Raw genomic sequence first — 25654 nt, forward strand, 5'->3', positions numbered from 1 at the left:
CGTATCCTTAAAAAATAGCTAAGTGATTTTGTACCTTTTGAAGCATCTACTTGAAGGATAACTCACTGTAATTTTCATCATTGAAGTGGCGACTCATCATCACATCGCCAGCTTACTGGTCCAACTACATCGTTCAGAAACATATTCCACATTACAGTTTTAGTCAATTTACAATTAATTAGGCACAGACTGTATAGTGATTTCAGGAGATTCGTAAGAGGTCAGTCATTTACAACTTCACGTTAGGATAATTCGCATTACCGACGCTAATACTCAGTGGCCCTGCCTTTTTTACTTAGCTGAATACCAAACGTGATTGTAACTTCATGGATGTACTTTTATATTCAGTTGTGTGGTACGATTCGTTGATTGTGCATGTCAGAACTTCTGTTTACTTTTGTTTACAAGTGAAGACGTGAGACGTTAATGCAAAATAATAAAAAGTAAGCATTTTGTTGATAACCGGTTTATTCTGTTAAGGGGGGTAGGTCGTCAAACGGGCCGACTTGGAGCAGGAGAGGCACCACAGGACATTTTAATTTCCGCTGTCTATACTTGTACAAGTAAATTCATAGAACTTTGTCAGCACGACCAGGAACGATTCAGGATTCACACTCGTAGCAGCGGAAGTTCAAAAACATAACAAAATAATTTTTTTACATGTGAAATTTCATCATTTTTTCACTTACTATTAGCTGCATTTGTTGCTATAGGTACACTTTTCTTCGTAAGTATGAGAGGCTGTTCGATGAGTTTTGTACAGCATACAAACCATACTTACAGGTGTCTGAAACTCTAGAATCTATTTAATTTATGAAAAAGTGAATCTGCTGTTACGTTTTAAACTTTGTGTTTAGAAAAAAATCAAATTTGTAGTTAATTATATCTCAATTTTTACCACAGTTCTTAATAGATTTGGAAAATTCTAGAGTTTCATACACCTGTAAGTATGGTTTGTGTGCTGTGCAAAATTCATCAAAGACTCTCTCTTACTTGTGAAGGAAAATGTACCTATAGCAACAAATGCAGCCAATAGTAAGCGAAAAAATGATGAAATTTCACATGTAAGAAAATTTATTTTGTTATGTTTTTGAACCTCCACTGCTATGAGTGAGAGTCCCGAATCCTACCTGGTCATGCTGACAAAGTCTTATGAATTTATTTGTACAAGTATAGACAGTGGAAATTAAAATGTCCTGTGGTGCCTCTCCTGCTCCAAGTCGGCCCGTTTGACGTCCAACCCCCCTTAAGGTAGCAGCAAGTGTCACAATAATTATTTGAGTTTTAGTCAATGAATCACAGTGAAGAAGTTAAGAGCAGTGACTCAGACGTCGTTCATTTATAGTAACGTTTTTAGTGTACAACCGTTGAACGATAAGTGACTAAGCCGTGACTCGTCTACAAACAATGCTTTACCCACTGTTCGTGAAGTCTTTGAAGAGAAAACGATACGACAAAAATGGTACACTGATATTTATGAGTGACATGTTTTGAGATATAGTAAATCAGTTAGACCGTGTTCATCTGTCTAACTGTTACCTGTATTTGAAATCATACGTTTCATAACAGTAGATAGTGTTTTTATATTGTGTGGTGCAATTGACTGTGAAGAGAATAACAATGTCGACTCAAAAGAATTGTACTATAAACGGCGAATGAGAGAAATGTTTCGAGAAGTTAGAATATCTATTAGAATAATAGTTAGGGCTATTAATGAACATCTCTAGTTAACTAATTTTAACTTACATGACTCATAAAATACGTCTCCAGATCTAACATCAATTTGCATGTCTACGCGTGGTTAGGGGTAAGCTGTTTGATTCATAATCAAAACGTCCTCGGTCCCGGGTTCGAAATCTGTTGCCGCTAAAATTTTAATTAATAATCAGTATTGGCGGCTGAAGACTTCCGGCATAAGAAATCACCCTCAATCTGCCAACGGTCTTCTCAAAGATGACGGACATGAGGATGCAGAAGGCAATGCAAACCACTGCATTAAAGACACATAACATGTATCCACAGGACATGTGGCCTGTAATTGGAAAAGTCTCATGATGATCTCTCTATTGGCAAAAGATTCCAGAATAGTCCCCCATTCGGTTCTCTGGGAAGGGACTGCCAGTGGGGAGGTTATCATGAGAAAAAGATTGAATAATCAACGAAAGGATAATGTTCTACGAGTCGGGGCATGGAATGTCAGAAGCCTAGAACATCTGAAAAGGGAAATGCAAAGACTCAATCTAGATATAGTATTGGTCAGGGAAGTGAAATGGAAAGAAGACAAGGATTTCTGCTCACGTGAGTATAGCTATAAAGCTATAAACACAGAATTTTTAAAGTAGAATACGTGGAAAGCAATACACGCCGGGCTGCTCACATATGTCGAGCTAGGGTAACATCAGAATGAGGCGCCCGCGTTAACAACTGCGGGCAGGTAAACATTAAAAGAGTGCCATTTAGTGGCCGCAAATACAAACTGGCTACTTAACATTTAAATAAAGACAGACGAATATTATGATGAACATTTTTAAAAAAAATTATGACTAAAGCTTTTTCGCTTGGTATTTATTTTATACGTGACATGTAAGTACTGTTTCTTGTACTGTTACTCAGTACTAACGCTTTTATATAAAGAACTTCGCATAATTTCGCACTTACGTTATACACCAAATTGAATATTCAATTTCTGATGAAGGCACTCATAGAACTGCCGAAGCCAGGTCAAAAGACTTAATTTTTGTGACTGAGGGCTGTAACTGCTTTAATTTAATTTGTAAACGATCGCTGACCATGTAGCCATGTCCACGAAAATTCAGTAATACAGAAGTACAAGTCGCTGAGGAACGAAATAAATAGGAAGGGCAGGGAAGCTAACACGAAAAGGCTGCATCAAAAATGTGATGAATTCGAAAAAGAAATGATAGTCGGAAGGACTGACTCAGAATAGAGAAATTAAAAGCAAGGGTGGTAACATTAAGACTGCAACCGGAATTTCACTGTTAAATGCAGAGGAGAGAGAGGATAGGTGGTAAAAATACGCTGAAGGCCGCTATGAGGGGAAAGATTTTTCTGATGTGAAAGAGGAAGAAGCAAGAGACTATTTAGAAGAGAGAGGGAATTCAGTATTAGAATCAGAATTTAAGAGAGCTTTGGAGAACTGAAGATCAAATAAGCAGAAGGGATCAATAACATTCAATCAGAATTTCTAAAATCACTAGGGGAAGTGGCAAATAAAAGACTGTTCGCGTTGGTGTGTAGAATGTATGAGTCTGGCAATACACCGTCAGAGTTTCGGAAAAATACCAACCACACGATTCCGAAGACGGCAAGAGTAGACAAGTGTGAGAATTATCGCACAATCAGCATCCAAGTTGCTGAGAAGAATAATATATAGAAGAACGGAAATGAAAATTGAGGATGTGTTAAATGACGATCAGTTTGGCTTTAGGAAAGATAACGGCACGAGAGAGGCAATCATAACGTGGGGTTGAAAATGGAAGCAAGACTAAAGAAAAATCAAGACACGTTCATAGGATTTGTCGACATATAAAAAACGTTCGACATTTTAAAATAGTGCAAGATCTTCGATTCTAAGGAAAATATGTTTGAGCTATAGGGAAATACGGATTATACACAATATCCAGAATGAGATTTTCGCTCTACAGCGACGTGTGCGTTGACATGAAACTTCCTGACAGATTAAAACTGTGTGCCGGAACGAGACTCGAACTCAGGAAGTTTCAATATACAATATGTACAAGACCCAAGAAGGAACAATGAGAATGGACGATAAAGAACGAAACGACCGGATTAAAAAGGTGTTAAACAGGGATGTAGTCTTTTGGCCCTACCGTTCAAACTGTACATCGAAGAAGCAGTGATGGAAATAAAAGAAGGGTCTAGGAATGGAATTAAAATTCCAGGTGTAAGGGTATCGATGATACGATTCTCTGATGACAGTGCTATCCTGAGTGAAAATGAGGAGGAATTACATGATCTGCTAAATGGAATGGACAATCTAAGAGTACAGAAAATGGATTGACCATATATCGAGGAAAAACGAAATTAAAAGGATATAGCAGAAATGAGAGCAGCGAGAAACTTAACATCAGGATTGATGGTCGCAAGTAGATGAAGATAGGAAAGTCTGCTACCTAGGGAGCATAATAACCAATGATGGACATAGCAAAAAGGAAATTAAAATCAGACAAGCAAAAAGGGCATTCCTGGCCAAGAGAAGTCTACTAGTATCAAACATAGGCCTCAATTTGAGGAAGAGATTTCTGAGAACACCCCCCAAAAGATACCTTTCTTACATTAGGTGCATTGTGCTGCCATCTGCTGCCAGGTACTCCATATCAGCGGCCTCAATAGTCATTAGACATCGTGAGAGAGCAGAATGGGGCGCTCCGCGGAACTCACGGACTTCGAACGTGGTGATTGGAAGTCACTTGTGTTATACGTCTGTACGCGAGATTTCCACACTCCTAAACATCCCTAGGTCCACTGTTTCCGATGTGCTAGAGAACTGAAAACGTGAAGGGACACGTACAGCACAAAAGCGTACAGGCCGACATCGTCTGTTGACTGACAGAGACCACCGACAGTTGAAGAGAGTCGTAATGCGTAATAGGCAGACACCTATCCAGACCATCACACAGTTTCAAATGGTTCAAATGGCTCTGAGCACTATGGGACTTAACATCTGAGGTCCTCAGTCCCCTATAACTCAGAACTACTTAAACCTAACTAACCTAAGGACATCACACACATCCATGCCCGAGGCAGGATTCGAACCTGCGACCGTAGCGGTCGCGCGGTTCCAGACTAAAGCGCCTAGAACCGCTCGGCCACAATGTCCGGCCATCACACAGGATTCCAAACTGTATCAGGATCCACTGCAAGTACTATGACAGACGGGAGGTGAGAAAACTTGGATTTCATGGTCGAGAGGCTGCTCAAAAGCCACATATCACGGCGGTAAATTTAAAAGACGCCTCGCTTGGTGTAAGTAGCGTAAACATTGGACGATTGAACAGTGGAAACACGTTGTGTGGAGTGACGAATCATGACACACAATGTGGCGATCCGATGGCAGGGTGTGTGTATGGCGAATGGCCGGTGAACGTCATCTGCCAGCGTTTGTTCTGCCAACAGTAAACTTCGGAGGCGGTGGTGTTATGGTGTGGTAGTGTTTTTCATGGAGGGATCTTGCACCCCTTGTTGTTTTGCCTGGCATCACAGCACAAGCCTACATTGATGATTTAAGCTCCTTCTTGCTTCCCACTGTTGAAGAGCAATTCGGGGATGGTGATTTCATCTTATAACACGATAGAGCACCTGTTCATAATGTACGACCTGTGGCGGAGTTTCTACACGACAATAACATCCCTGTAATTGACTAGCTTGCACACAGTCCTGACCTGAATCCTATAGAACACCATTAGGATGTTTGGAACTCCAATTTCGTGCCAGATCTCACCGACCGACATCGATACCTCTCCTCAGTGCACCACTCCATGAAGAATGGGATGTCATTTCCCCAAGAATCCTTCCAGCACCTGATTGAACGAATGCCGGCGAGAGTGTAAGCTGTCATCAAGGTTAAGGGTGGGCCAACACCATATTGAATTCTAGCAGTACCGATGGAGGGCGCCACGAACTTTTCAGTTATTTTCAACCAGGTGTCCGGATACTTTTTATCACATAGTGTACTTCGGGAGCACAGCATTGTATAGTAGTGAAACATCGACTGCGGGAGAATCGGAACAGAAGAGAATCGAAGCATTTGGGATGAGGCTCTACAGACGAATGTTGAAAATTAAGTGGACTGATAAGGTGAGGAATGAGGAGGTTCTGCGCAGAATTGGAAAGGAAAGGAATATATGGAAAACACTAATAAGGAGAAGGGACCGGCTGATACATATGTTAAGTCATGAGGGAATGACTTCCATGATACTAGAGGGAGCTGTAGAGGGCAAAAACTGTGGAGAAAGACAGAGCTTGGAATAATTACAGCAAATAACTGAGGACTTAAGGTGCAAGTGCTATTCTGAGATAAAGAGGTTAGCAGAGGAGAGTAATTCGGGGTGAGCCGCATCAAATCAGTCAGAAGACTGATGACCAAAATAAAATAAAATAAAACAAAGCCAATAACTTCCTGCAGACAACGGTATTGTCACCGGACAACTGACGAGCGCTTCTGTCACTGTGTGATAAATCGTTTATGTAGGAGTATGTAGTCATATTACATTCCTGGTGTTACATCCGCTGTTACCTTCGATTCTCTTGGACATTTGTTGTCCACTAGAATCTAAATCGTTCTTTCACGAGAAACGTCCACTGAACAATCATATGAATGTGACGATAAAGCGATACGTTATATCTTGATCGTGAGTTGACGATGTAATTCATTGAAATACGATTTGCGGAACTTGTAAATATGTTGACCATTCTATTCCATATCATTGTTCAGTAACAGGCGAAAAATTAGTAACTGCGAGCATTTACCATTTGTGGTCACCGCGGACATGAGACACTGCTTCGCATCTGCATCGATTGTTATTAATTATTGAAGACTCCTTTGGGGGCTTCTGCACGCTTCAAAGCAATTCATTGTGTAAGCGGATTATGTTGTTAACGGTCTTAAAGTCTGGAAATGTTATCTGGGTACCTGCTGGCTTAGTGGGAGGAAAACCATGCACTGAGATAGTCGTCTAGCTGTAGGCACGTCACTGAGGTAGCGGCTTCGACTACACAGAGCAGTATAAACGGTTTTGTTCCTGGTATCTGCAGACTCTTGTTGTTGGAGTGCACAGGAAACGCACATGCCCCGTAATGTGTGCCTTGTACTACAGCCCCCAACTAGAGAACTGCTCTGCTTCACTGAAATTACACTGAATTGTACTATAATGCCATCCGACAGTGCTTAGCGTTTATGGAGCGTAGTTCACTTAGTACAGGGCATATGGAGCCTGGTGATGTTTTCCCATCGATATTACTGATCTTACGATTACATTTTTCTTTCTTTAAAGTTAATTTCATTGTCTGAACATTAGGCTTTGACCTTTTGTTTTTATTATCGGTAAATCTCTACTCCAGTTGCTGCTAGCCTCTGACTAATTTTATTAGTCGGGAGGCCCTCGTCACATGAAATTGTTCTCCATAAACCAGCTATATTTCTTGTATGTAAACCACATTCCATTACACGACTTAGGTCACTCAGTTATTGAGTTCTGTCATTTTTAAATATATTATCCAGCAGGTAGCATTAACGCCAGACGCCTTCTCTGGCGTAGCAGTAATAAATTATCCACAAAAGACTTCGTTATCAATAACTCTCTCATTCAAAATGGCACCAAAATCCCCACAGTACACAGAAATTAGTATTCACATACGAACGGAAAAACACATACGGGACTCTGTAATAAACTACCTGCTCAAAGGTATGCCGATACCTGATAGAGTAAATCAAAATCAGGCGTGCCTAGCTTTCGTCTCTATGATGATTTGAATTCTGGTGGAGACACTTTCAGAGAGGTTTCCGAGGGTCTGTGGAGGAGAAATAGCCCATTCTCCCTCAACTGCCGGAGCCACAGAAGGTATTGATGTTGGACTCGGGGTCTGGACATAAGTCGTCGATCAAACTCATCCCAGCCTTATTCCATTGCGTTCAAGTCGGGAGCCTGGGCAGGACAGTCCACTGTTACTGCCTCACAGATGCTGTTTAATGACAGGATGCATCATCATTCTGAAACAATCATCGTCTACAAACTGTTCCTGTATTCTACACAATGTAGTAAAGATTACGTCATAATCCTACTTGTTTAGTGTGTCCTTAATCCCTAACCATGAGAAACATCACATTACCTCCGTATTTCACTGTTGGCGCTAAACAGATAACGTTCTCGCGGCGTTCGTCAAACACAGTACGGTGATGTACGGTTGAAACTAGCATCAGTGTGCATTACAATCTCACACAGACCACATGGGTCTGGATAAAGTGGTCCGCAGCTCGTGGTCTCGCGGTCGCGTTCTCACTTCCCGAGCACGGGGTCCCGGGTTCGATTCCCGGCGGGGTCAAGGATTTTCACCTGCCTCAAGATGACTGGTTGTTTGTGTTGTCATCATTTCATCATAATTCATGCACGTGGCTAGATTGGACTGAAAAAAGGTTGGGAATTGGAAAGGCCGCTGAGAACCGCGCAGTTGAGCGCCCCACAAACCCAACATCGTCATCATTGACAAGGTGAGCAGGGCTATACTTACAAAGCAGCTCTATCAAAAAAGAGTGAAATAGCTGCTGTGCTTCACGAGTATCGGCACTTTAAAGAAATGCTGAGAGGTCCTCTTTCCGCTTCGGGCTGCAGAACGTGATCCGGAAGTTCGAATTAACTGGCGATTTGAAAATTGCTCCTCGGAAAGGGGAGGCTAACGGCCATTTTCGCTACATATTCTCGAAGAATTGCTGTTGTGAATAATTGTGAAATGTTATCAAGGCTGCCGTGGATGCAGATCGTAGCTACTTTGAGTAACGATTGTAATCTCGAAAATAAACAAGGTACGCAGTTAATGGATATTACTCTGTCATGTGGAAATTGAAATACGTTCCCCATTGCCCTACGATCACTCTTTTTCTCCTTGGGGCCCCCTCACATAGTGAAAGTTTATCTATATCTATCCTCTAATCATTAACCGTCCTTTGAACCGGCAGACGTTATTAAATTCAGCGACATAATGAGAAAGCTCAGTTCACAGTAGGACTCCTATTACTGAAAAAGATCTCGGGAAAGTAACTGAGTGAGAAAAAAAAGAATGTGCCCTGAGGGGCACAAATGTTTCTGCTCTGCTTTCCAGACAAGAGCATTCAGATCAAGCAGACATATAAGGGACAGTGTACGTTGATAAGGTAGTAGAGGTAGCAGAGGAACTAAAAATATGTGCTTTTGTTTGCATGTGGCAGGGATAGTTCTGCATAAGATGGGATAATATTGCCAAAGAATCTAACGTCACATATATATCGAATGCAGACCTTCATCACTAGTTACAAGCCCAATGATCTTTCCTCGGAAGGACATTACAGGAAAGCATCGCTGTGTTCGGCATTTGGCAATACGATCGTTTGTGCAAGTTTCTAATCAGGTCAAAACGATAGAGCTCATCCAGAATGAGATTTTCACTCTGCAGTGGAATGTGTGCTGATATAAAACTTCCTGGCAGATTAAAACTGTGGAACTGACCGAGACTCAAACTCGGGACCTTTGCCTTTCGCACGTAAGTGATCTACCGGCTGAGCTACCCAAGCACGACTCACAAGCCATCCTCTCAGCTTTAAATCCGCCAGTACCTCGTCTCCTACCTTCCAAATTTCAAAAAAATCAAATGGTTCAAATGGCTCTGAGCACTATGGGACTAAACTTCTGAGGTCATTAGTCCCCTTGAACTTAGAGCTACTTAAACCTAACTAACCTAAGGACATGACACACATCCATGCCCGAGGCAGGATTCGAACCTCCGATCGTAGCGGTCGCGCGCTTCCAGTCCGTAACGCCTAGAACCGCTCGGCCATTACGGCCGGCTCCAAATTTCACAGAAGCTCTCCTGCCGACCTTGTATAATTAGCACTCCTGGAAGAAAGGGTATCGCAGAGACGTGGCTTAGCCACAGCCTGGGGCATATTTTGCTTGTTCTACAAGCTCTGCAGGAGAGCTTCTGTGAAGTTTGGAAGGTAGGAGGCGAGGTACTGGCGGAATTAAAGCCCTGAGGACGGGTCGTCTGTCGTGCCTGGGTAGCTCGGTTGGACACAGTCGTGTTCGCGCACTCGGCCAGTGCACATCGTGCAGCGACGGGCGGTCGCGGGGGCCAGTGTTTACATCGCGAGCGATGCCGAGGTAGGGAGCCAAGGAGCGTATGGGAGGGTTGCTTACGTCTGTTTTCTTTATAACTGTTGTAAGTACGACGTCGATGATTACCAGAGCCAACAGCGCTGTGTTTTCGATCGCGCTGCATTGCGGCCGACGGCGTTTGAAATGCACGACTGGATTTTTGAGGATTTTAAATTTCCTGAAGATATAGTCGACACGTTTCAGTTGGACTATGTGCAGTACTCGTTATTCGCCAAATTTATTTCGAGTGACGCTTACGAGAAATTCATTGAGGAGCATGCTGGTATAAGACAACGTCGTCATACTGACGGTGGTATTAGTAATGTTCAGATCGTGCCTTAGGGATACGGTGTGCGAACCGTCAGGGTATTTAATGTGCCACATGAGTGTCCTAATGAGCTCACTGCACGTTCTCTGTCTGTACGGCGTTGTTTTGGCGGTTACCAATGAAAAATGGTCATGTGGATATCGTTATCAAGTTAACAGTGGCGAGAGAAGTGGACATACAGACTTAAAAAAGCATATACCTTCATTTGTTGTCATTGGTGGCTGTCGAGCGCAGGTAACTTACATTGGTCAACCTCCTACCTGTTCGATCTGCCATTCAACAGAACATCTGAGGATGAATTCCACACGTCGACGTCCAGTTCAGCTTCCACGGGAACGCCCTGCGGTCGGTAGGGAGAGGCTTGTTCCATTATTGAGTGTGGTAGTCGCGGGAACTGTACCACAACCTCGGCAGCCGGAATATGTTAACGAAGCGTCAATGAAAATACAGGTGGAAAGCAGTGACAAAGACATTCCCAGTAGGTTGGATGGTAATTCGGCCCCGTCATCCACGCCGGGACGGGTACCGCTGGATACAGACGCTGCGACGGCCACCTCTGAACGTCAGCCGTCTGAGACGCAGGAGCAGGTGCAGATCAGCTTGCCTGAACCACCCCTACCGGCAGAGACTGCGGCAGACATGAAGAAAGGACGTCGAAGGAGAAGCAAAGAGAAAAGCGGAAAAGAGGAAGAGTCGGATGATTTGATAACCGTACCCATGTCAGAAAGTGGCATCTAGACTGAGCTTCAGTCTTCTTGCTCAGTGCGATAAGAGAACACCGCGAGGCAAGAACGCATTCGTGAGCAAACCAAACATCTGAAGGCCGAGGTGGGGAGCCGAGCAGCGTGTGGGAGCGTTGCTTACGTCTGTTTTCTTTAGGATGTCTCGACTACCAGAGACAACAGCGGTGTGTTTACGATCGCGCTGCATTGCGGCCGAGAGGGAACAGAGCGCTGTACCAGCTAAGAGGAAGAGCTAGCAGAGCTGTCCCTTATACAGTATGTCTCCTCTATCTCAATACACTGGTCTGGAAAACATAGCAGAAACATTTGTTCCCTCCAGGGCTAATTCTTTTCTTTCTCACTCCATCACTTTATCGAGCTCTTCTCGACAGCATCAAACTAGGCTCGTTTTGCAACGTCTAGAGTAGGAGGCGATACTGTAACGTGCGCGCGGAGTACACGATACTCATTAAAGCCTGTACTATGGTAAGTTGACGGGCTTCACCTTATGAGAAAGGTTTTTTATATAGATATTGACCGCGTGTACCTGAATGGAGGCAAATCAGACTTACACCCACTCTGTAGTAACAATGATACGTCAAGCAAGTTCGAAATGCAACAGCACGTCAGGACGGACAAGAAACAACACAGAAGATGTTACCAACTTGTTAATAATACGGTCGCCAGCCTAATTAGGCATTAACTGAGTTTCTTCCCTGTACAAGTTGATGGTAAATTTTAGAACCAGAAAATCTACTGAACTTATAATTTCACTTTCTGTACTAATATGGATAAACCATAAATACATAACATTACACTATAATGTTTACTATAAAACTTCGTACTGTCTATTTATCTGATTAAAATCGGGCATAGGTTACCCTAGAAATAGCACTTTCGAAACACACACACAATGTCAATTTTGATAAAGATAAAACACTGATAAATTTTGGCCTTTATATTGGCTTTAACTTTGCTGGTCAAATCAGTTTAGAAAACTTCAGAATTCTAATGAATAAAAAAGAGGGGGGGGGGAGGACCTTGAAACTGTTATGATCACTGTATTAAAACAATTAATTACTGAAATCAGTATGCACTCAAGATTTCCAATATATGAGTTACTACTCTTTTTATCTTATTTCCTGCTCATTTAAATACCATTATATCTGTCTCGAAATAATTAAGCTTCATTACTAAATCAATATCAAAATTATCTTCCAACTTTGTCAGACCTTGTTATTCGTCTATTGGTTCATTAACAAAAAAGTTCTTTAAACATCACTCTAACATAGCTAGGTCTGCCGGTAATTATTATTAACATAAACTTTAATTCTTCATTTCGGGACTCTCGGATTGCACAACATTTGGAAAGGACCCTGTCTAGGTTAGTTGTGAGGATAATTAAATGATAGGACAGTTCTGGTAAAATTTAAGTTGTTATTGAACAGTATGGAACAAAAGTAACACTGGTCCACACGAATACAGTACTAAAAGTTTCGACCTGTTTGTATCGATGCGGCGGTTGGCGGGCGGCGAGATGGCGAGGCACAGAGCACACATACATCCACAGCAATGGCTCTTGATGTATCGGCACTTTACTTCTTCATAGCGTCGCAGTACTTTCCCATTTAGTGCCTATGGAATTTTGCCATGCTGTATAGGCGTCGGAACGGCATATCCGAGGCTCAATGAAATTACGTCTTCCAGGAGAGCCTCCTCGATCCAGAACGTGTTACTCAGATTGATGCCCAACTCCGACTACCACTGCTGAGCCCGTTATGCCGTGCAGCGCCCGTGTGCATTTTCCCGCGCTCGCCTGCCATCCACCTTTTACCGCTCCCCTACAGACAGGGTATTCACCCGAGGTTTTGCATTCTACATATCCTAATACATTGCCTATGTATGGACCAGACGCACAATTACAATTTTAACATCTTACAATAGTTTCAACGTTTCTTACATTTCAATTCTGTTATAATATTGCTTGAAATTTGACATAAACATTAATATTCACATCGAAAATTGTTTACAGTTTCTTTAACATAATGGCATGAAACAAAAAAGAAATGAAATCAGAACATCGATTACACTAATTTATCGAAAATCAGAAGAAAAAATTATTATATGTACAATAGTACAGCGTTGTTGTTGTTACAATACGCCACAGCCATAACGTGTCAGGGAGTGGCAGAGGGTCGCAGCGCGATAGTCATGTGCGACGGCCGCTACCGCTGCATCTCCTCGTCCTGCTGCCAGCACGGCTCACTGCTGCCGGGGTGCAGCACGGCGCGGGCGCGGCCCTGCCCGCCACCGCCGGCTGAGCCTGTCAACGTGGCCGCATCCGCCTGGCCATCACTCGGGGCTGCGACTGACGTCAGCGAGTTCCTGCGGGAGAACTATCCCTGCCACATGCAAACAAGAGCTCATATTTCCAGACTCTCTGTTACCTCCACAATCTATCAAGGATAGTTCTGCATAAGATCCAAAGTACGGTGAAACTCCGTTCGCTAACTGATTTCTTGTGTGGTACGAGCGTTGACATTGGCCTGCTACAGGAGGTAGTCACGTTGTTAGATGTGCCCGGTTATGTACACTCCTGGAAATGGAAAAAAGAACACATTGACACCGGTGTGTCAGACCCACCATACTTGCTCCGGACACTGCAAGAGGGCTGTACAAGCAATGATCACACGCACGGCACAGCGGACACACCAGGAACCGCGGTGTTGGCCGTCGAATGGCGCTAGCTGCGCAGCATTTGTGCACCGCCGCCGTCAGTGTCAGCCAGTTTGCCGTGGCATACGGAGCTCCATCGCAGTCTTTAACACTGGTAGCATGCCGCGACAGCGTGGACGTGAACCGTATGTGCAGTTGACGGACTTTGAGCGAGGGCGTATAGTGGGCATGCGGGAGGCCGGGTGGACGTACCGCCGAATTGCTCAACACGTGGGGCGTGAGGTCTCCACAGTACATCGATGTTGTCGCCAGTGGTCGGCGGAAGGTGCACGTGCCCGTCGACCTGGGACCGGACCGCAGCGACGCACGGATGCACGCCAAGACCGTAGGATCCTACGCAGTGCCGTAGGGGACCGCACCGCCACTTCCCAGCAAATTAGGGACACTGTTGCTCCTGGGGTATCGGCGAGGACCATTCGCAACCGTCTCCATGAAGCTGGACTACGGTCCCGCACACCGTTAGGCCGTCTTCCGCTCACGCCCCAACATCGTGCAGCCCGCCTCCAGTGGTGTCGCGACAGGCGTGAATGGAGGGACGAATGGAGACGTGTCGTCTTCAGCGATGAGAGTCGCTTCTGCCTTGGTGCAATGATGGTCGTATGCGTGTTTGGCGCCGTGCAGGTGAGCGCCACAATCAGGACTGCATACGACCGAGGCACACAGGGCCAACACCCGGCATCATGGTGTGGGGAGCGATCTCCTACACTGGCCGTACACCACTGGTGATCGTCGAGGGGACACTGAATAGTGCACGGTACATCCAAACCGTCATCGAACCCATCGTTCTACCATTCCTAGATCGGCAAGGGAACTTGCTGTTCCAACAGGACAATGCACGTCCACATGTATCCCGTGCCACCCAACGTGCTCTAGAAGGTGTAAGTCAACTACCCTAGCCAGCAAGATCTCCGGATCTGTCCCCCATTGAGCATGTTTGGGACTGGATGAAGCGTCGTCTCACGCGGTCTGCACGTCCAGCACGAACGCTGGTCCAACTGAGGCGCCAGGTGGAAATGGCATGGCAAGCCGTTCCACAGGACTACATCCAGCATCTCTACGATCGTCTCCATGGGAGAATAGCAGCCTGCATTGCTGCGAAAGGTGGATATACACTGTACTAGTGCCGACATTGTGCATGCTCTGTTGCCTGTGTCTATGTGCCTGTGGTTCTGTCAGTGTGATCATGTGATGTATCTGACCCCAGGAATGTGTCAATAAAGTTTCCCCTTCCTGGGACAATGAATTCACGGTGTTCTTATTTCAATTTCCAGGAGTGTACTTATTGATAACGTTAATATGCAGGATGCTGTTGGCACTGCTTTGGAGCGACGTATACCCTTTACGGACGTACAACGGCTGCCTAGTGGTCGTGGCATATCTCTTCGAGTGAATGGTGTGAAGATTGTTAACGCCCCCTCAGGTAGCAGTCATAAGAGAGCTTCAGCTTTTTATAAAAACGAGTTTCCCATGTTCCTTAGCGCTTATCGTAAACATCTCATTCTTGCTGGTGACTTCAGTTGTGTGCCTAACGACAGAGGCCATACTCCTAACACGAACAGATGTGTAGAACTTGAACATTTAATTCATGGTATGCCTCTTCATTATTCGTGGGGAAAACTGCACGGTGAACAGATAGCGTACACCTTCGTAACTAGTCATTCTGCCAGTCGGCTGGATAGGATCTACGTTTCCGATGCCCTACAGTGACTCACTGTGAACTGTGACATAGCTCCTGTCAACATCTCTGACCATAGCGCGTACCAGTGTCACCTTAACCTACAACGTCAGCAAATATACCGCGGTAAAGGCTACTGGAAATTGAATGTCAGCCTTCTGCAGGATGCCCAACGTGAGGAGGAGGTGAACATAATGTGGCAACAGCTCCAGTGGTACCGACGTCGTTATTCTAGCGTTCTACGGTGGTGGATTCAGCGTGCCAAGCCCAAATTACGCCTCACCATCGTGACATACGCCTGACAAAAAGGGGGCGGGGGCTCTGAACACTAAGGGAGTTAAATGCTGAGGTCATCAGTCCCTTAGTACTTAGAACTACTTAAACCTAACTAACCTAAGGACATCACACACATCCACGCCCAAGGCAGGATTCGAACCTGCGACGTAGCGGTCGCGCGGTTCCAGACTGAAGTGCCTAGAACCGCTCGGCCACCTCGGCCGGCCCGACAACAAAGATTTTGGCCGAAACAGACTATGGAATTGTATTATCACTGTTTGGAGAACTGTACAGTCACACTACCAATCCTTTTCGCGATATCAGTGTTACGATCAATCGATGTAAATCGAAAATCACGGCGATCCAACGCAAACGAATGGAAAGAATACTCGTTCGAGCCCACCCAAAAGACGTTGCCGCCGAAGAACGGGCCTCTCTGTACCACATTTTGAGAACGACGAAACCATGTAAAGCCACGTTGATTGAAGCCGTCCTTGATGACGCCGAGAATGCCATCACGAAGCAACGTGACACCATCTCGCACGTCTATGACTATTATAGTCAACTCTACAAGAAGCAATCAATTTATGAACACTTGTGCGACGGTTTTCTGAGAACCTTGAGCTGCCGCTTGTCACACGAGGATAATGCAAATCTGGAATATGTTTTCACGGAGGGCGAAATCCTACTTGCGGTCCACAGTGCAAAGAAAGGGAAATCACCAGGACCCGACGGTCTCAGCGCTGAGTTTTACCAGCGCTACTGGAATATCCTCGGCCCGACATTCCTCGAGATTGCGAATGAAATCTGGCATCTCGAAGTAATATCCAAGACATGCAAGGAACGTATCATCTTGCCCTTACCGAAGAAAGGTAACAGCAGGAAGGTAGAAAACATGTGACCCATCACTCTCCTGAATGCCGATTTCAAAACCACTACCAGATCGATTAAGTTTCGGATGCAAACCGTAATGCACAATGTTTTAGGTAATTACCAATACAGTGCAGTGTAAGGCCGAAGTGTAATCTCAGTTGTTTGTGATTAGAGGGACATATGCTGAAACCAAATGAAATGGAGCTCTGATCTTTCTAGATTTTGAGAAGGCGTATGATCGTGTACGTCACGACTTCCTCTTTATAGGCATGGCAAAACTAGGTTTTGGACCTCATCTCATAGAATTAATTCGCAAACTTGCTACAAACGTCTCTTCCAGGATTCTCATTAATGGCTAGTTTAGAAAAGAAGTTTCCATTGGGCAATCCACCCCACACGGATGTCCTCGGTCAATGATTTTGTACTCCATTGCAGTAGATCCGCTACTGCACAACTTACGGCTCTGTGGGATCGGGTTTAGCATCAATTCTGTTACTATACCATGCACTGCGTATGCTGACGATATATGCGTAGCTGTTTCATCGTCACAACAAATTATGTCAGCAGAAACTTTTCTACAAGCATTCACGTTTCTTTCAGGAGCAATATTAAATAGAACTAAAACCACAGGTCTGCCCATCGGAGGCGGATTGGGAGATATATCCCATGTTACCTGGTGCAATGTAAACGATTGTCACAAAACTCTCGGTGTAACCTTTGAGGCCATCGCAGACAAATTCCTGACGAAGAACTGGTCACAAATGCTTAATAAATTACGCGCTGCTTTCACATTCCACTCCGACCGTGATCTGAATATGCTGCTGAAAGTTAAGACAGTAGGGATCGCCATTACAAGCAAGATCAATTATTTGGCGCAAATACTTCCTACATCCGACCATCTAGCAAAGAGTATACAACAAGCGCTATGCTGGTTTCTTTGTAGAGGGCACATTTTCAAAGTTCAATTTGATACTTTAACCTTACCTACTCCCAAAGGTGGCCTTAACCTCATTAAGGTACACAAAAAATGTGTCACCCCGCTCCTACATCTACATCTACATCTACATACATGCTCCGCAATCCACCATACGGAGGGTACCTCGTACCACAACTAGCATCTTCTCTCCCTGTTCCACTCCCAAACAGAACGAGGGAAAAATGATTGCCTATATGCCCCTGTACGAGCCCTAATCTCTCTTATCTTATCTTTGTGGTCTTTCCGCGAAATATAAGTTGGCGGCAGTAAAATTGTACTGCAGTCAGCCTCAAATGCTGGTTCTCTAAATTTCCTCAGTAGCGCTTCACGAAAAGAACGCCTCCCACCCGAGGTCCTGAAGCATTTCCGTAACACTCGCGTGATGATCAAACCTACCAGTAACAAATCTAGTAGCCCGCCTCTGAATTGCTTCTATGTCCTCCCGACCTGATAGGGATCCCAAACTCTCGAGCAGTACTCAAGAATAGGTCGTATTAGTATTTTATAAGCGGTCTCCTTTACAGATGAATCTTCCCAAAATTCTACCAATGAACCGAAGACGACTATCCGCCTTCCCCACAACTGCCATTACATGCTTGTCCCACTTCATATCGCTCTGCAACGTTACGCCCAAATATTTAATCGACGTGACTGTGTCAAGCGCTACACTACTAATGGAGTATTCAGACATTACGGGATTTTTTTTCGCTATTCATCTGCATTAATTTACATTTATCTATAGTTAGAGTTAGCTGCCATTCTTTACACCAGTCACAAATCATGTCCAAGTCATCTTATATACTCCTACAGTCACTCAACGACGACACCTTCCCGTACACCACAGCATCATCAGCAAACAGTCGCACATTGCTATCCACCCCATCCAAAAGATCATTTATGGAGATAGAAAACAACAGCGGACCTAAATCGCATCAGGAAGGAAGTTCGTTCGCGGAGGACCAGTATCATCACAAAGCTCATCCAGTGGTGGAAGCCTCAGAGCCTTGACCCACCGGTTGATATCACCGGCATTCCGTTTCATTTCAGACATGTGCGACTGTACTACATGGAACTGAGCCACATCCGACACAACATCGTCGACACCGGCAGTCTGACCAACAGGAAACTTTATAATCGTCTCATGACAACGAATCACAGGAATCGTCTCGCAGACAAATATTCACATATAACATGGAGTATAGTATGTCGGAATGTGCACAGCGACATGTTACCATCACGCGTCGTAGCCGACTGGTATCATACAGTAAACGATAAAGTAACAACGAATGACAAGCTACATAAGATAGGCCTTTCTCCGACGCCCAACTGTGACGCATGCGGGAGGGTCGATACACTAATTCATAGGCTCACGTGCGGACATGCAGAAGAAATCACATTTCTTCTTCAAAGATTGTCGCTGATAGACCGCACGACGCCAACAGTGTAGACCTTTTAGAGATCATTCAGCCACACAAGCTGAGGTATCAAAGAGCAAAAAACAAAGTGGCGACGAGGGTCATGGGCCACACAGCATCGTTTATTACGCAGAATAGGCATGCTACTTAACTAAATTATCACTCTTACATCGAAATTGAACACCTTAAAATAAGCGAACATCGTGACTACAGGAGATTGTTTCGAATTAAGCTGCACATCATAATCAACGGTTACATACTTCAAATCCAGTATTTCGGATAGTAGAGGCTGACACTTTTCTATATATAAGGATCCTAGTTGCTTCCTGAGACTTAAGTTATTGTCGAAATTTTAAGATATTATTCCAGGCGCTTACTTTTGCAGAAGGCAGTTTCGGTTCAAATGGCTCTGAGCACTATGGGACTTAACATCTGAGGTCATCAGTCCCCTAGAACTTAGAATTACTTAAGCCTAACTAACCTAAGGACATCACACACACACCCATGCCCGAGACAGGATTTGAACCTGTGACCGTAGCAATCGCGCGGTTCCGGACTGAAGCGCCTAGAACCGCTCGGCCACCAAGGCTGGCGAAGGCACTTTTATTTCGCATTTAATGTTCTTACATTTCCATTCTCTCGCAGAACAGGAGAGCAAATTTCCTTCAACAAGGAAGTGATAGTCATTCATGTAATATAAGTTTTTCTGTATACCAATTTGAAGAAATATCAAGGAGAAATTTCATTTCATATATTGCGCAACGGAGGGCTGCAAATAATTCTACTCACATCCCAAATTGGATAAATTGTTTATTTTTCCTTCCTCATCAATAGAATTCCATTCTTTCCCGTTTTCTTTCTTCAAATAGAATGTAAAAAAAAAGAAAAAAGAGAAAGATGGTAGAGCACTTGCCCGCGAATGGCAAAGGTCCCGAGTTCGAGTCTCGGTGCGGCACACAGTTTTAATCTGCCAGGAAGTTTCATATCAGTGCACACTCCGCTGCAGAGTGAAAATCTCATTCTGGAAATATCCCCCTGGCTATGGCTAAGCCATATCTCTGCAATATCTTTTCTTCCAGGAGTGATATTTCTGCAAGGTCTGCAGGAGAGCTTCTGTGGAGTTTGGAAGGTAGGAGACGAAGTAATGACGGAATTAAAACTGTGAGGACGGGTCATGAGTAGTGCTTGGGTAGCTCAGATGGTAGAGCACCCGCCCGCGAAAGGCAAAGGTCCCGAGTTCGGGTCCCGTCCGGCACACAGTTTTAAGCTGTCAGGAAGTTTGATAGAGTTCATATTTTTACAGGTCATGGGGACATGCACGCTGCAGCTGTGTGTGTAGCCAACTTTAGCTTCTCATCTATTATTACTACTAGACTCTTTTTCTGAGTGAGCGAATTTGGTGTTTGTCCCATTTAGGACTAAAAACGATTCGGGCTACTGAGCCTAGAATGACCAACCAGGAACGATTTTGGCGTCTGTGTCCATTTCAGAGTGCACACAGCCCAACACTGAAACTCAAGTATATTGGTTAATCACTTAGGTGCAAGTGGAGGTGGTCAGCATACATGTGGTATTTAGAGTAGCATAAAGCTGACGACTCACGGCTAACTTTACAATAGAAAGAGTATAGTACCTAACATCGAACTCTAGGAGATACCTAATACTACACTGCAGCTTGATGGTACCGGACAGAGGCGTTGCTGTTGAGACGTCAGGTAAGAGCGAAGCCCTTGCGCTGCACTTGGAGAGAATGTTGGGATGTAAAGTTTGGCAAGTAAAATGTCAAAATCGACAGTGTCAATAGTTTTGCTGAAGTCTAAGAGCCACATGAGAGTCGCCTCATGTACATCTATGGCAAGCTTCAGCTCGCCAGTTTCTTTTATTAAAGCAGATGCTCTGCTGCCACGGTCGCGGAAATGTGATTGGTATTCGTCTTGCACGTGTTAGCTGTTAAGCAGTTGTTTAACAGGTCGTGGACCATGTATTCTATGGCGTAGGGAAGTGCCAGATGAATGACTTGATTGCTAACCGGAGGGTGTTGTCGTAACGTACGTTTCAGATAGTCACCTAACAAGTCTCTATGTGAAAAGCGCGCGGAAAAATACTTGTGGTTTATAATTGGTGAAAGATTTGTGTTACTGTGGGCAGCAGTTGGTCGGTAACAAGCTAAATCCTTTGGACTGCGACGACTTCGAGTACAGTAGATGTTGATCTAATACGCATTACGACATTTTGACAACATTGTGACTAATGTGGTGAAGAGAGAGTGTTTCGAGAGTACCTTCATTTATCTCATGAAGTAATCACGAAGGCTCTGTCTCGTTTGTGGTTCAGTTGTCAACTCAGTTCTTCGAATGGGGCACTGATATCAAATGCGACTTTTACTTTCTTGTAGCACTCTGTACAAAGGTTTTTCCATCAGGCAGCTGGTCTGTGTCTTTCTTTCTTTCTTTGGCCTGTGTCCCACTGAAACGTGGGGTGGGCCTTGTTATTATGGATTTGGCAGTGCTAGTTGCAGAGGGTGGCCGGATGCCCTTCCTGCCGCCACCCTGAAACCCCCGGGACGTAAGTAGTGTACCCCAGTAGTCTGCGTCTAGTGTAAGCCATGAAATAGTGTGAACGTCTGCAAATATCAGTGAGTCGTGTAACTGAGGCGGAACCTGGGGACCAGCCCGGTATACACCCAACGGGATGTGGAAAACCGCCTAAAAATCACATCCAGGCTGACCGGCAGACCGGCCCTCGTCGTCAGTCCACCGGGTGGATTCGATCCAGGGCCGTCGCGCCTACCAGAGTCCAGGAAGTAGCGCATAAACGCTCTCGGCTACCCGGGCGGGTCAGGGCAGCTGGTCTGCTTCTACTGTCGGTTAATGTGTGGGCATGCCAGAATTTACAGTTTTTTATAGCTTCATTGACTACATTCTGCTCCTGCTTGTCTTTTACACGATTTTCTGGGGGAAATGGAACTGATGGGGAATTCTAGTAAGTACATCACGAAATGTATATCGTGCGTAGACACGCCAGCAGCTGATGTTTTTGAGGTATGAGTTATTCCGTTTGCGGATTTCTTTGCAAATACATCTACGAGAGTGTGACTACTGCCAGTGTGATGAGCAGATACAAACCAAAGTAGTGTTACATTCGGAGAAGAAAGCATGCCCTTGAATTTCGTGCTAGAATACTGTTGAACAGGAAGTTTATGTTTGTGTCACCGGTTATAATTGAGTGCACGTATTTTAATTCGAAAACCGACAGTCCACTTTCAAAGCAGGCGAACCCACCTACTTTAGGAGACTAGACACGTGCTGTTAAGGGATTAGACCTCAGTGAACGCATTTTCCATTTGTTTATTTATATTTATAAATGTGTAGAACAGAAGGTAATATATCACAGTGTAAGTTGGGAATGCTTCATTTGAGTGTGGCCCTGGTGGAAGTATAACACGCATGTCCGTCTTCGGCTTGATATACAGTTGTATGGCGAAACACACTGAGATTAGGTGAAAAAGACTTAACGTAGGTGTGTGTGAAACAGAGCAAGATGCATTCAGGTTGAGCACATATCCGGATACCACTGGTTGATTCATCATCCGGCTACGGACCAGCGCCCATTCTGGAACAAAGCAGGAGCAATGGGCAGGCGTGGGTGCTGGAGGTGGGGATGTGGGGGTGTCCAGCAAGCGAAAGTGACTGAGGCAGTTTCATGGAAGGGAGATACTGTGACCAAGATCAGCTGCGTTTGCAGCAGACATGTGACAGCGGAGTGCTGGTAGAAAACCGAATTGCACTAAAGAGAGCCAAAATAATCTGCAAGCATCAGAACGAAAAGCAAGATAAAAAGGATAAAAACAATGTACTATTCATGGTGCTAATAATGAATAACACCAATGATATGACACTAAATCAACAAATAAAATGGGATCAAGAGCTACTTAGTACAGGGACTGACTAATTACTAATATGGAAATGTAAAACAGTTAATAGATCAGTAACGTTTAGTTAACTGTTCAATACAAACATACAGACAGAACCAGAAAGAGTTGATATGTTTCTGGCTCCTAAAGCACAGGGTCTCGAGTTCATTTGTATGGCAAGCATATCTTTTTCCAAAGTAGTTGAGTTTTCGTCTTGGGGGAGGTTTTGTTTCGAGCCCACCAATCTGTGTGCGAGTGGCCTGAGTTGAACCCAGATCCTGTCTTACCCATAACAGATAATTCCGCTTCATTGCTTGTGCTATGGAGGATGAAGATAAAACTGCATGTTCAAAATTTTACGTTGGTTATTAGATTGCGAATATCTGAGAAGTAGTCTACTGAATTTACTTTAGGTTCAGACGTTATGTATGAAACAGAGTTGATCTTCAATTTGGGGAAAACCAGTTTACAATTACATCTTTTAAACAATGCACAGTTTATTTTCGAAAATGTGTGGAGGTTATACTAGTTTCTATCCAACTGAAGAAAGCTGTTCATAGCAGGACATAAATGGATCATTTGGTATTAGATCAGAAGAAGCGGTTGAATGTAGCATGTAATAAATTTACGGATATATTGACTGACAAACTGGGATTAACGAATCTTATTTTGCATAAGATTGAGCATAGAGATCCAGTCCTAGTGACGAAACATACTTATCGTTATCTCCTCAGTGAACAAAGGAACTGAAAATTGTCATAGAGGAAGTGTTAGAACAAGATGTGATCTGATTCTCCGTATCGCCTTATTCAGCACCTATTGTCTTCATGCTGAAGGCTTCTGGCAACTCTAGAGCAGTGGTAGACTATTGCAGGATAAAAGGAAGGTAGTCCTATTAAACTGCCTGATCTGAACATCTGTTTTAAATGGTTTACTTGTGTTCAGCTTTTTACTACCTTGGATGTCAGAAACTCCTACTTCCAGATTCCGCTTGTTGGGGATTTCAAACATATTACAGTGTTCTCTGTGTTAGCTTCATAACGAGCTGAGAAACAATTAGCACGTCACAGGCGGCCATTAGTTGTTTGGTACCTTTGGTCGAAGGGAGACTATGTTATCGGATGAGGGTACCACTTCATTTGCAGGGAGTTCATTTGCATTTGGGTTAAGGGTTCAAACCTTTCCTTGATTGAGAGATTCAGTTGGAACCTTTTCATTTTTATGATCGAGTACCACTACCAAGACTACACAAACTAGGATGAGACATTGGAGTGGTTGGTATGCCTCTTAAACACGTCAAATATGAGGCACATAAGGAGACTCCAGCGGGACTAACGTTCGCTTGTCACCAAAAATCACTCATATATAACTTAAAGTCTGTAGTCAATGTACTACCTAACGATCTATGTCCTGAAAACATTCAAGAGAAGTGGCTACAGCCCAAGAAAAACCTTTAATAAGGCTATGGGAAGTAAGCTAAAGGATGCGATTTAAAACTTACCCGGCGTACATATTGTTCCCCAAAATTTCGGTATAACTGCCGGATGTTCGTAACTTCCTGCCACAATATTTCGGCGCAGAGTCTTCTGGCCATATTCAGGTGATACTGGCGAACACGCACAGAGCTCTGGTATTTAAGGCCCCGCAGGCACATGCCTTGTGGATTCATTTTAGCGTTGCGCGTGCGCTAATTGAGTGCGTTCGATTCTGCTTCGCCGCGCGCCCTCCGTTGTGTAAACTCGCCGCATCGATATCAGTTCGATTCTCTTCCCACGGTCCCATCACAGAACTACGCCGGCTACGGAGGACATGAAGTTTTTCAGCGATTGGATTCCATGCCGAATTCATCTGAAAACCGCAGTCTCGATCAATAAGAGATTCACAGTCAGACAGTCGTATTTCCACGGATTCATTAATAATAGAACTCCAAAAATTAGACGTATAGACCACAATTTTTGTCCCACTGTAATTCATGACATGATCAGTGGAAATACAGTGTTCGGCGATTCCAGAGCTATAAGACTGAAGAAGGCGAGTACGCCGCTGATGGTCTACAATGCGATCCAGCACAGTACACGTCGTTTGCCCTAAATAAGTTTTGCCGCATTCACACGGAATCCTGTAAACACCTGCCTTGCGCATCTCTAGGTCGACTTTGACAAATACCAACAGCGACGAAATTTTTGCAGGAGGGCGAAAAATTGCTTTCACTTTATATTTTTTTAGTATTCTGCCTATTTGCGCTGAAATATTACCAATATGTGGTAAATAGGCAGTCGTTTTAAAGGCCTTTTCCTCTTCTTTTCTCCGTCTTTTACAGGTCTGCAGCGCTTTCTCCACTTGCTGGGACGAATACCCATTCCTCAGAAATACAGTCTGCAGTGCTCCAGCTCCGTTTACAAACTATCGGTGTCAGAGATGACGTGGGTTTGGTGAATCAATGTCTTCAATACACCCATCATTTTTGCGGAAAGGTGGCAACTAGCGGCTTGCAAGTAAAGGGCTGTGTGAGTGGGCTTTCTATATACTGAATGACCCAATGTGCCATCGCTTTTCAGAGATGTATAGTGTCCATTGCCTGCATCAGTCTTATGCAAAATGATCTTTAGTTTCGGAGAATACCTCTTGCAAGGAAACAGATAAACGCATATCAGCGGCATCCAACATCTGAAGTTATACATCATGTCGTCATTAACTCTGTAAACAGCACACCTGCCAAGCATATGTGTACACAGGGATGAAACACCTATCACTAACTTAGAATCATCTTAGTTATGAAACTGAAGCTCGATGTTATACCCAAGATGCGACAGGGACTGTAAAAGTGACCTGTCCACGTAACATTTTTGCACCTGA

General features: G+C 44.2%; 1 protein-coding gene across 1 annotated transcript in view; it reads right to left on the reverse strand.

Annotated features, from left to right (window-relative positions):
• Positions 1–13159: 13159 nt before the first annotated feature.
• The window catches only part of LOC126221762 (uncharacterized), a 199788-nt gene continuing 187293 nt past the window's right edge, over positions 13160–25654 (reverse strand). The window contains exon 5 of the mRNA XM_049942180.1: positions 13160–13319. Coding sequence (XP_049798137.1) covers positions 13160–13319 — 160 coding nt within the window. The remainder of the gene's footprint in view (positions 13320–25654) is intronic.

The sequence above is a fragment of the Schistocerca nitens genome, chromosome 1 (genome assembly GCF_023898315.1).
Source record: "Schistocerca nitens isolate TAMUIC-IGC-003100 chromosome 1, iqSchNite1.1, whole genome shotgun sequence".
NCBI lineage: Eukaryota > Metazoa > Arthropoda > Insecta > Orthoptera > Acrididae > Schistocerca > Schistocerca nitens.